We start from the raw sequence: 12,395 nt of genomic DNA on the forward strand, positions 1-12,395 counted from the left end.
TTAATATCAAAGTCGCTACATCCTATTCCCCCACTAGGAAAGGACTAGATAAATGGCAAAATGTCACTCCTGAACTGTGTGAAGTCCCTCTGAGATCTGAGAAAGAATGTTTAAGGGGTCAAGAATCTGTGCTTTCAACTTCTTATAGAAGCAAAGATAAGCAAGGAAACAGCGACCTCTGCTCCATTGCGAGGACCGAAGGGGGAAGTGTTGGCATAGGCCTGAATTGGGGGAAATGGGCCCTCTAGTATTAAGCACCAAGAATGACGGTCACTGCTGGAATCCCCACTGTGGTCCAGAAGTAGGTTTCCAGTCACTTAAGGAACAAGATTTAGTCTCAAAACAGTGAAATGAACCAACAAATGTGGCACAATAGTCGAAGGCTTCTTTCCTTGGCTGAGGACTGAGATAATCTACATTTTAGAATTAACTGAGCATTTAGGAGCTTAGAGAAAGCCTTGGAGTTCTGGGTAACCACATGTTAATGTGTGTTCTATAATGCTAGCTAGGCAAGCTTGACATCTGAAATCCTTTCTTCTTATCCCATCTCATTGACTCTCTGGAGAAGAACTTGTAAATGTATCATTGTGTGACTAAAACAGTTAATTTAAAACTGGTCCATTGTGTATCTCTTCTGGTAGTCTCTTTCTGTCTATCTCCTAGATGGGCCACTCCTCTCCTGACAGGGTATTCTGGTCCCAAAAGGGGGAGGAGGCCCTTTTCAATGTGACTTGTCCTTCAAGCAGTCAAGCCACATGGCTACTGGAGAAAAACAACTGGGTACCCTTGGAAGGATAGAGGAGGAACTCTTTGGTGACCTTACCTGAAGAGACAGAATCACCATTTATCTGCAGCCTTTCATCGGGGCTTGGATGAGTGCTACCCACCACGTAGTGCCTGTCACTCAATTTCCTGTACTCCAGGAGCTACCTTCTCAATCCCCAACTGGATTTTGATAGCCTTAATTTAACTCCCTGCCTTCTGCCTCCAAGTTTAGCCCCACTCACTTCAGCCTGCATCTCCAAAGTTCAAGTGTGTACATATATACACGTCCACACGGTCCTCACTGACAAGTACAATGAAAATGTCTCATTCTTGTCTGGTTTGCATTTCATTACATTGGGCAACAGTCTGCCTTGAAACTGCACAGGACAAAGACAAAACATTTGTTGTAAGAAAAAAAGTTTGATTTACAATATCTCTCCGTTGATTCTCTATTAATTTTTAAAGGTATTTAAAAGTATTAAGTATTTGCCAAATGACCAGACCATAGTGAAAATTGATGGAGTCAGCAAAATCTGGAGCTCAAGAGAATGTCCGCAGGTCCCAGAGTCGTTCAGCTCTGCCATTGAAGCCAATTAAGAGCTTTATCTTAGCATAAAAATAAAGCCGGGTCAAAAAAACGCATTCTTTCCTCCCGTTTTCTTCCCCCTTCATTTTTTTATTGCCATTTGGCGATTTTTTTTTCTTTTTAAAAGATCTGGGACTCTGAAGAGAGGGTGGAGATTTATGTAAAGAAATTGTCGTTTACCAGGAAAAAAACCCCTGCAAAGAATGGTGAGTTTCAAGGACGTGTTTCAACGAGGAATACTTTGTACTCCACTGGGGAGAGGCAAGGGCACCAAATTCAGCGTCTTGGAATAATTCCCTTCCTGGATTCAAAGATTCATTTATTGAAATAAATCAGGAAGCATTGGCAGAACGGAAATCCGCTTGCTGGGTTTAAAGGGTCTTTAAAATGTTGTGAGTGTTAGATTGCAAGTCTTTTCTAAATATAAAACAGAAGAAAAGACCGCAGTGTTTCCCTTGGACTTAAAGAAAATTGCTAGGTCTCCGACTTAGGACCATTTGGTGTCGGCTCCAGAATTTTGAAACCTACTGCATGATAGATAACACAATGTGTGTGCCATGTTTTGTTTTTGAAGCCACTGGAAGGAAGGGCAAAGTGCTGCGGACTGAGGCTCGGGGTTCGGTGGAGAAACCAGTTCTACCCTGTTGCCCCTCACAGCGCCCCCCTCCAAGATAGGTCCTACAAAGAATCCGACTCAAAAGCTTTGCTCGTTTGGCAATGATCAGTTTCTCTGATTTTATTTAGTGCTTTAGATTTGGGTATAAAAAATAAATCTTTTCCCCCTTTACTGTTTGAACTCAGTGTGAGGGAAAGGATCCTATTATATTTCCTATCCATGCAGACATGTGGATATTTAGACCAGACCACATACAACTGGGGGACACATAAAAGAGATTTATTGGTTAATTTAGGCTGCCTAATACACATGTAAACCCCAGTAAGCCAAAGTTGCTGAGGGAGCCTCGGTTATAGCGGAAAATAAGAAGCACGACCCGGGTTCGAGCGGTCCTGCCTGACGTTAAGATTCCTTTCTGCACCTGGGGGAGGGGAAGGGAGCACCGATAGGAGCGCTTTCCACCTCTGGCCCTAGCTTCTGTGCAGGGAAACATTTTACTCTTTCAAGTCACCACTCGGCTGGCTCTCAGACTCAGCTCCCCAAAGCTCTCTGTCCACCCCACCCCCACCCCACCCCCGCACCCCGCAAGTCGTTCCCAGAGTCTCCTTCAAAAAAGCAAGTTGGGAAAGAAGCTGCAAGTCATGAGAAAAAGTTAACTTTTCTCTTGCCGAACCACCGTGGTTGTTTTGTGAGGCGCGGGAGCTTTATTTTCTCAGGCAGTGACTGGCTTACAGCTGGAGAGCTACTGCCTTCCACCGCGATTAAGAGTCAAGGCTTCTCCTCCCCAAATAGGGACACTCCCACCCATACCAACAACAACAGAATTGGAAATGGCCTGCCCGTGCCATGCTGCTGACAGAGTCCTAGTCTCATTCTCTGGGGTGTATCTGGAACCCCTGAACCTCACTGAGCAATTGCACTCGTAAGGGGCCTGGCTGCCCGGGGACGAGTTCTTCCTCCCCGGTTTTGGCCTAGCTGAATCGCCTCAGGTCTGCCCCTTAACTAGGACTCCCCCTCCCCCTTTCCCACCTTCCCACTTCTGGGTTGATGATCTAATTGAATTATGCCTTTTTTGTTCCAGGGACTGCAAAGCACGTGCTGGAGGCAATTAATTATCGGGATGTGGCCGCATCAAAACGGACACTGGGTACCCGGTAGGTCAGTGGCAACAACATCCCCATCCCCTTGCCCTGCGTTCGAGACTCCTCCCCAAAAAGAGGCATGCTAGTCCCCAGCTGCCAACCCTCTTCTACAGTCCCTTGCCGGGTTGCTTGCCCAGGTTTCCAATCGTGCAAGACCCTCGCTTATCCGGGTAGCTGCAGGGACTGCCGGGAAACACTTGCAGCCCCGGTGGCAGGACAGCCGCCTTCCCCCAATCTCCAAGCTTCCAGAATCGCTTTCTCATGGAGGGGACTCAAACTTTTTTTCCAAGCACTTACACGTCCTGGGATGGTAGGGGTGAGAGGAGGTGGAGGAATGCTCAGGAGGAAATGAAGGAAAATAAGGGAGGAGGGAAAGGAAGAAACGCAGTCCTTCCTTTTTTGCAAGCCTGACTCTTCGGAATTCATTTGCATGATTTAAGCATATTTGTCATTCTCGAAAACTCCCTAGCCTCCTCAAAGAAACTCTGTAAAGGGAGAACGAAAGCAGTGTTTGGAGAGCTTATTTTTAGTAGACGCAATAATTTAAGTCAGCAGTGAACTCACCTTCCAATTTGGGGAGAGGGCTCTGGATGTGGAGGGAGATGGGGTGAATTTGACGTGAAGGGGTGACTACTATAAATTATGGTACCGGTAGCATTTTCTCCCAGCAATAGAATAGAAAGTGAAGTGTTGGGGCCAGATTAGGCAGATGGGGGGCAGAAAGCGAATAACTGCAGTTCTAAAGCGCTGCTTGACGCGGTCTCTCCTGGCGCCTCTGAACTTGATCAGAGAGATGGCGGCCAGGCTGTTAGGCTGCCTCAAGGCACGGACTTTGGGGGCTCTGCCCTGCTCGGGATGTGACAACCACAACTATCTCTCAGCTTTTACTTTCCACTCACTCTCCTCCATTCGCTGCTAGTGCTTTGCCGGACAAATCATGGGTGCATTTATAACCCTGTTTATGGTCATTTTGTTCAGAGAAAAACCTCGCTCCAGGGGTAGAGTGTGGGGTAAGAAGACCACTCCAGCACAATCCCCTGGAAAGTAGTTCCTGAGGGAGCAAGTGCTTTCCTGGCTCACTAGGTGCTTTTCTGGAAGCTTAGAGGAGAGTAAAGCCTGAGGTGTTAAGAGGGGAGACAATTCCATACACCAGTTTTCCTCTCCACTTTTGGGTTTCAAAACGTTGAAGATTCAAAGCTTGTTGGTTCAGTCATACAGAAACCACAGTTACTGTGTGGTGTGTTTACTGTGTGTTTTGTGTACACAGGCTGTGTTCTTGCATATTTAGCATTTATGTGTGTTTTCTGATGTATCTAGTATGCTCGTTATGCTGTTTTATTTAGTGTTGATACTGTGTTGTGTGTGCTTACTTTAGTGCTTGTTTTCTGTGCTTCGTTTGAGTTTCCTGCTGTTTGCTTAGGTTGTGTTGTATACAATTGTTGCACTCTGTTGTATCTCAGGGCGGGGTGGGAGGGATGTGGCTGAGTAGCAGAGAATACATCGGCTAATCACAGATCACAAGGTCACATCCTGACTCCGAAGTACCGGACGATGGCTCTAGGAGCAATCTTCCCTTCTAGTTTGGACATCGGAGGATGACTGCCTCCTAGTTTAGGGCACAAGCAGGGAGGGAGCTGAGCCGGGCTTGGTCTAGTATCTCCTAATAGAGTTTGGGGTGGAAGCCGCCACTGGGTCAGGAACACGGATCTGCCCCCATTCACGCAGGAATTTGTTCGCGTCACCTCCGGAGGGAAAATATTCCCAAGGTGGTGAGGCGACACGTCCCAAGTGGGCACTGGAGTGTCTTCTGAACCATAAAAGGAGCGGTAGCGAGAAGAATCTTCTCGGGTCAAAGAGTTTCTTTAGCCTAAGCGGGTACAGAGCGCGCGAGGCGTGCTTGGGACCGGCTTGGAGCAAGAGGCCCAGCTCTGTCCCGCCGCTTGCTGAAGCCTGTCCCCAGCTCCCCACAGCCTTACAAGCCAGGCGGAACCCACACTGGGACGCTGAGCAGCCGCCGCCTCACCTGCCAGGCGCTCCGCAGCCACCCAATCAGCTGTGGTCGCTCAGCAGAGGCTGCCATGTTCTCCGCTTCGCGCTGCCAATCAGTGTGGCGATGGCCAATGGGCGGCGGGGCCGGAGGTCAGGTGATCGCAGGCCAGCTGGCTCCCCATTGGTGCGCGCTGCCCAGCCTCCCGCTCGGTTTATGTGCAAGGAGTGAGTGATTGACTTTATCAGTCCAAGGACATTACTCTGGAGGTGAAGAGGCTTGGACTCGCAAGGCGAGCGGCGAGGTTCGAGCCTGATTTCTGCCGGCTGCCTTCCCGCTGGCCACGATCCACCTCCGCTACTTGGTGCAGTCGCGCCGGGAAGCCGGTACCCAAGGAGCCTTCTGGCCCCGTGGTCCTGCGCTCTTGAGTAGAGGAGGGGTGCCCGGGACAGGATTGACAAACCCCGCCCTCCACTTATTATTTTGCTTATTTTTCTTTGTGCGCTCCTGTTAGTTTGTTAAGGCAGATTTAGTCCTAGAGTCTTTTCTCCTCCCTTCTCCCTCCTCCTCTCCCATCACCCTCCCCCCCCAATCCTTTTTCTTCCCCTCCTCCCTCCTGTCCCTCTGCAGGAGACTCTCGCAGCCAAGGAAAGTTGCAGCTCCGGGTAGCGCCTAGGGGGTCTCCGGGCAGTGTTCAACCGCCGCCATCCCTCTCTGACTACGGTCCTTCGGGGATCTCCTCCTTCGCCATCACCCTCGCTCACTTCAGCCGGATCTTCTGTGTCCAGAACGCCCCACCTATGACGATGCTCCTGGATGGAGGCCCGCAGTTCCCCGGCCTGGGAGTGGGCAGCTTCGGTGCGCCGCGCCACCACGAGATGCCCAACCGCGAGCCGGCGGGCATGGGACTGAATCCCTTCGGGGACTCAACCCACGCTGCCGCCGCCGCCGCTGCCGCCGCCGCCTTCAAGCTGAGCCCAGCCACCGCTCACGATTTGTCTTCGGGCCAGAGCTCAGCTTTCACACCGCAGGGTTCAGGCTATGCAAACGCCCTGGGCCACCATCATCACCACCATCACCACCATCACGCCAGCCAGGTGCCCACCTACGGCGGTGCTGCCTCTGCCGCCTTCAACTCCACGCGCGACTTTCTGTTCCGCCAGCGTGGTTCTGGGCTCAGCGAGGCAGCCTCCGGAGGCGGGCAACACGGGCTTTTCGCCGGCTCGGCGAGCAGTCTTCACGCTCCAGCTGGTATTCCTGAGCCTCCTGGCTACTTGCTCTTTCCTGGGCTTCATGAGCAGGGCGCTGGGCACCCGTCGCCCACAGGGCACGTGGACAACAACCAGGTCCATCTGGGGCTGCGCGGGGAGCTCTTCGGCCGTGCAGACCCGTACCGCCCGGTGGCTAGCCCGCGCACGGACCCCTACGCGGCCAGTGCGCAGTTCCCCAACTACAGCCCCATGAACATGAACATGGGCGTGAACGTGGCGGCCCACCACGGGCCGGGCGCCTTCTTCCGTTATATGCGGCAGCCCATCAAGCAGGAGCTGTCCTGTAAGTGGATCGAGGAAGCTCAGCTGAGCCGGCCCAAGAAGAGCTGCGACCGGACCTTCAGCACCATGCACGAGTTGGTTACACATGTCACCATGGAGCATGTGGGGGGCCCGGAGCAGAACAACCACGTCTGCTATTGGGAGGAATGTCCCCGCGAGGGCAAGTCTTTCAAGGCGAAGTACAAACTGGTCAACCATATCCGAGTGCACACGGGCGAGAAGCCCTTCCCGTGTCCCTTCCCGGGCTGCGGAAAGATTTTTGCCCGCTCTGAGAACCTCAAGATCCACAAGAGGACCCACACAGGTAAGGGGAGCAGACAGGTGGGCGCGGGACTCCCCAGGGGCACCCTGCCATCAAGAGGACTGCTTGAACAGAGAGGGAGAGGGGTGGAGGCCAAGCAGAGGGGCGGCGCCCCGCCGAGGCCATTCAGTAAAGGAGCGCTGTCAGTGCCTCTCCACCCCTCACCCTCCGGGAACCTGCGGCGCTTTTGCCGAGTTCTAACTTCCCGAGCAGATTGCTGTGGTCTCAGGAACTAATTGGGACCTTCTCGCGCCCAGGAACCAACTGGCGCCACCTCTTTTTGTGTTCTTTTCTGGGTTACTGGGAAGAGACTCCCAAAGTGTTGGGAGTATATTGCTTACAAGCGACTTAGCTCTCTGAACACATTCGAGGAAGGCAACCATAGAAATGCTAATGAAAAGTAACTTTGGTTACTTCCGTTCTTTTTTACACTTGATTGGCATATCTCCTAATTAAATGACTGATACTTTTGTCAAACAATTTTTATTTGGAGTTGCAGGTTCAGTTCAGTCCTGGAGGAAAGCTAAAGTAGAAGGAGCACTACAGTTTGCGTGGCTTGCTCAGAACCTCTTGTAAAATTGTATGTAGCCCCTGGATTTATATCGTGTTCTCTTTCCGAAGATTAGTAAGACTACCAGGCTTAGCAAAATCTCTAAATTTGAAAGAGGCAAATTAAAAGGCACAAAGAGGGAGGACGAATAGAACTGTCCCATCCCCGGCCCATTGTCCTGCCCAGCTTGGTTTCACCGCCTGAGTGGTGGCTTAATGTGCCCGCACATTGGGGGCCTTGGCTATTTTGGAGTGAAAGCACAACTTAGGGCAAACTTCGGGGAATCCCTGAGGTTTCTTGTCCTAGAAGAACAAAGGCATGGGCTAGCCCTACTCTACTCCTGCCTCAGATCACCACTCCCCAACCCACCGAGCTCAAGCAACGCTCTGGGTTTTTTTCTCCGGGGAAAACATGCCACATCCTTTACAGTCCGTCGCTTCCCTCCACGGAAAGACCGCCGGACTCCCAATCTCCTTCTGTGGGACTCTGAGAAGTTTCTGGGTCTGACTGTATTCTCCCCCTACCTACCCCTTTTGCATTTTCGCCTTGTTGCAGGTGAGAAACCTTTCAAATGTGAATTTGAAGGCTGTGACAGACGGTTTGCCAACAGCAGCGACCGCAAGAAGCACATGCATGTGCACACCTCGGATAAGCCCTATATCTGCAAAGTGTGCGACAAGTCCTACACGCACCCGAGCTCCCTGCGCAAACACATGAAGGTAATTACCTCTTTATTAGCGGTCGGCGGTTTGTAAACATTCGGCCCGACACCGGGCGGCAGAACGGAAGCTCCCGCGCTGCCAGCTTTCTAATGCTCCACGTTAAATCCTATTTGCTCCAGCACTGACACCTTGAACCCATTTTGAGGATGGAGGTGGAGGGGGGCGAGAGCGAGAGTAGAGTTGGGAGGGGGAGAGAGTGGAGGAAACAATCAGTTGTTTACTGGCAAGCTCTAACCGAGCTCGCCAGGGCTTGAGGCTCCAGTGGCCACCTCATCCTAGCTCAGCCCACTGTGGGAATCCGGAGTGGACGCGCCGAACCCGGGGAGGGCCATTCGTTTGCTCCTCGGCTTCCCATAAAACAATAGGGCCCAGGAGCACAGTCTGATTCTAACACGTTTGTGTGGGAATTCACAGCCCCCAGCCCCCACCCCACCCCTGTGCCACTCATCTCTACCTGCTTTCCCAGGCCGAAATCTGGAAGTGAGATCTGCAGTGACTATTTCATAGGGCCCGCAGAATAACTCCTTGCCCACTCCATCCACGGAGAAAGCATTTTTGGAGTGGCACGACTAAAATGGAATTCTTTATTCCTTTTCCAGCCTGATTTTTGGTGGAAATGCTAAGGGTATCTCAGGCATCAGTAATATGAAAAAAAAATCAAGCTTCTCTTAAGTGGGTCAGCGGGGTCTTTTGCTCTTAGAGTATTCAAATCTGCCCTTGGTTGTTGTTGTTTGGGGTTTTTATTTATTTTTTGCTTTAACATTGCCATTTGGAATTATATTCATTATAATATATACATGTTAATTTTAGGTTCATGAATCTCAAGGGTCAGATTCCTCCCCTGCTGCCAGTTCAGGCTATGAATCTTCCACTCCACCCGCTATAGCTTCTGCAAACAGTAAAGATACCACTAAAACCCCTTCTGCAGTTCAAACTAGCACCAGCCACAACCCTGGACTTCCTCCCAATTTTAACGAGTGGTACGTCTGAGGACAACCAAAATGCTTTTAAAAGAGAAAACTGAGACCAATCAGATGGAAACGGAGTTTTAAAGCAAGAGGCCATATGTAGGGCTACATCTTGGTAATTTCAATTGTTCAGGAAGGTTTTGGGCAAATCCAAAAGTAGCCATGCCCTTTCTCAGGATTAGAAAATACATTTTGGCATTTGAAGGATTTTTCTTACAAAATCTTTTCACTGCTTGTCCTGCCCCTTCCTCTGGCTCTCTGTACACCCCATTCTGAAACTCCTTCAATCACTTTAACACTTGTCCTGTGTCTTGAGGAAGTTATCGAAGGCTTGGTGGTGGTGATATTACACTGATGAAAATTCTCCTTCGCCTTAGTGGTGATTGTTTAAACTCTCACAGTCTTAAACCATGCCAAAGTCCTGTTATGTCTTGAACTCTCTTCAAAGCATTACACTTGTGAATGTATCTTCGTCTATCTAATGGGGTCGAAACTGTTGTTCAGTAGTTTTTTCAGGCTGAGGATATGATGTTACTCTACACAGATTGTGACGTTTAGTATACAGTTGCCTTTTGTAATAACTTTTTTTTTGTAAATACATATCCGTTGATGCCATATTTATCGTTTGTAATTTAATTATTGCTGCAAGTGCCGGGAACTGAACAATATTTATGGATAAATGTTTTCTAACAAATTCTGTACAGCTTTTGATTATAACTGCTTTAGCATTAAACAATTATTGTTTTGAAAAAAGGACCACAATTTACAATTTTTGAACCACACTGACTTTTGTTTTGTAACAGCCTCCTGCAAACAGGAGATGTGAGTAAACTGAATCTTGTTTGTTGGTATTTATAACTCACTCAGATCCGTTTTTTAATTGTTAAATTATTTTTCTATTGCAGTATATAGATTCCTTACAATGTCAGTTTCCATCTGGGACAGACCCTCCTTTCTTTATCTCTAGCTCAGATGGTTGTTTAACTGCGAGTTTAAATGTGTTTGTCCTGGATTTTCGGCATGCAAATCAAATAATACTGATCAATTCACTTAGTGGCCATGACATCTCAATCTTGTACTTCAAAGACTGAGAAGCCCGATTTAATCATCCCTGCCCTACATATATAAACATAAGGTAACCTAATTAGTTTTATGTCCCTTAGTTCTTTATTACCTTACATAAAAATGAAAATTATGGCAGGATGCATGTCTATTGAGATCACTCATACCTATATGTTTGTATCTATGACTTATCTAATCTGCCTATCGAATCTATTTAGCTCTATATTTTCAAAAGGTAGCACACCTCTGAAATAATGGCAATGAACAAGGCCAGTTGAGCAGTGCTTCTCATGGTTAAAGTGCTTCTTAAAGAACCATAGTCTTCAAATTTTGGATTGCAAAGGCTGATTTGTTTGCTGTATATAGTTCCATTCATGATTATCACAAATATTCATAACATTTATATAGCTGTGTAATAACTGCAGCAGTTCCTAAATGATACTGTGGAAAGAAAGAAAACATTTGCAAAATATGTTATTTTTAAAGTTCATTACTTGTAGGCAAAGATGTTAAGAGCATTGTTTCCATTAAAATCAGTAACAATGAAAAACGGTTGTTTGTTTTGTGATAAAATGTTAACAATCCATTTAATCTTCAGTGAAGCAACTCATTTGGACAAACAGTTCTTTTTACAATGGGTCTATGGAAGAGAACTGATTACTATTTTGGGGGTTTGAAGTGGGTAGAGTTTGGAGACCTTTTTTTAGGGTGCTGTTGGTTGAGAGCCCAATCTCTTCATGAATTACAGAAAAGTGAAGATAAGGAATTGTAAAGTATTTAGAAATGTAATGAATAGTCTTAAGTACCTCTTTCTCTTTAAGGGGCAATGCTCTCAGTTTTGGTGGCAGTCATTTTGGTATTATATATATAATCATTTTCAATTCTAGAATTTTGTTGATTGTTCTTTTTGAAGAAATAAAGTCTTGGCACATCGTATTTATGTTATAACATTTTTGTATTTGGTGCCCAATATTTTTCCATGTTCAAATAAATCAATCTAAAATTGAAATGCTTAGAATTTCTGGTGATTTAAAACAAACTTTGATTCCCAGGATACATTAAAACAATCTGTTACCTGCTGATTTTGTCAACAATTATTGATGATTTTGAATTACAAATTGCTTTGGAGGCGATGTTTTGTTAGTGAAATGGTGTCTTTTGCACTTCACTTTGCTAATATCCATGTGAATATCATGACAGAAATTGGAATGATTACAAATGTGATGAGCAGGTAATTGGTCAGTTTACCACACCCTACCCAGACATTCCAGTCTTGACCTTGACATTGAGGGGTTGGAACCAGATCCATATTTTAGGCTTTCGGCTTCATTCAAACCGTTTTTAAACGCTCAGCATTTTTTCAGACAGCTTTTTTATTAATAAGACTCTAAATTTGTGTCATTGTGAAATGGAAATGGCTGGCCTTCTACATATTCAATGAGCCTCCACAATTTAACTGTTTTTTCCAACCCTAACCCTAACCCTAACCCTGCAGACCCCAATCCTAACCTAACTTTAAGTAGAGATAGGTTGAGTGCAGTGGCTAAAATCCCTTCCTTACATTTATTTAACACAAGCAATATCTCATTAAGAGGCACAAATAGTTCTAGGGCTTTTTGTAGTGGCTTGAAAATATTGTAGCATAGATTTTTACAGCGCTGTGAGTGTCCAGTGAGGAGAGGAAGCTGGCGAATAATGATAATCCAAGAACTATAAAACATGTCTCTCATGATTCCCCCTTGATTTGGATACAGAAAATTTCTACAAAGAAAACTACTGCTTTGGTTTTTTTTTTTAATCCTTTGATTTTCTTGCATATATATATTTTTGAATTTTAAGTAAGCACTCGAACCCCAAGTCACAATGCTAAAGCTCAAAATCCAAGCTAGGTACTTAAATGAGTGGGCTACCATAAAAGTCTCAGTTAATGTGGAGGAAAAGTGGGGAAGAGGCTTCCAGGCACGGCAGATTAACTCTGGCCTTCATCCAGTTTGGAAGGTTCAAAGATCAGCATCCAGGAAAAGGAGATAGTCTGTAGTAGGTACTGTGAAGGGTGACCTAGCGTTCACAAAGCCTTCCAGGAAAGTTGGGTGTGCCCTACACTGCCTCTCCCCAGTTCTGCTTGACTTGTTTCTCCTGCCCC

At 47.1% G+C, this 12,395-nt stretch overlaps 1 protein-coding gene across 1 annotated transcript; it reads left to right on the top strand.

Moving 5' to 3' along the window:
• The first annotated feature begins 5,234 nt into the window (after nucleotides 1–5,234).
• Zic3 (Zic family member 3) lies at nucleotides 5,235–11,332 on the top strand. Its single transcript, XM_005084529.4, has 3 exons — nucleotides 5,235–6,953; nucleotides 8,056–8,219; nucleotides 9,033–11,332. Exons 1-3 carry the CDS (start codon nucleotides 5,897–5,899, stop codon nucleotides 9,210–9,212), a joined length of 1,401 nt encoding a protein of 466 aa, XP_005084586.1. The 5' UTR covers nucleotides 5,235–5,896; the 3' UTR covers nucleotides 9,213–11,332.
• The last annotated feature ends 1,063 nt before the right edge of the window (nucleotides 11,333–12,395 follow it).

The sequence above is a fragment of the Mesocricetus auratus genome, unplaced genomic scaffold (genome assembly GCF_017639785.1).
Source record: "Mesocricetus auratus isolate SY011 unplaced genomic scaffold, BCM_Maur_2.0 Super-Scaffold_100003, whole genome shotgun sequence".
In the NCBI taxonomy this organism is placed as follows: domain Eukaryota; kingdom Metazoa; phylum Chordata; class Mammalia; order Rodentia; family Cricetidae; genus Mesocricetus; species Mesocricetus auratus.

Excerpts from the sequence above, each read along its gene's own strand:
- Zic3 (XM_005084529.4), top strand. The coding sequence starts at position 5,897 with ATGACGATGCTCCTGGATGGAGGCCCGCAGTTCCCCGGCCTGGGAGTG. Across the intron at positions 6,954-8,055 it reads CCACAAGAGGACCCACACAG|GTGAGAAACCTTTCAAATGT; the intron begins GTAAGGGGAGCA and ends GCCTTGTTGCAG. Across the intron at positions 8,220-9,032 it reads CCCTGCGCAAACACATGAAG|GTTCATGAATCTCAAGGGTC; the intron begins GTAATTACCTCT and ends TGTTAATTTTAG.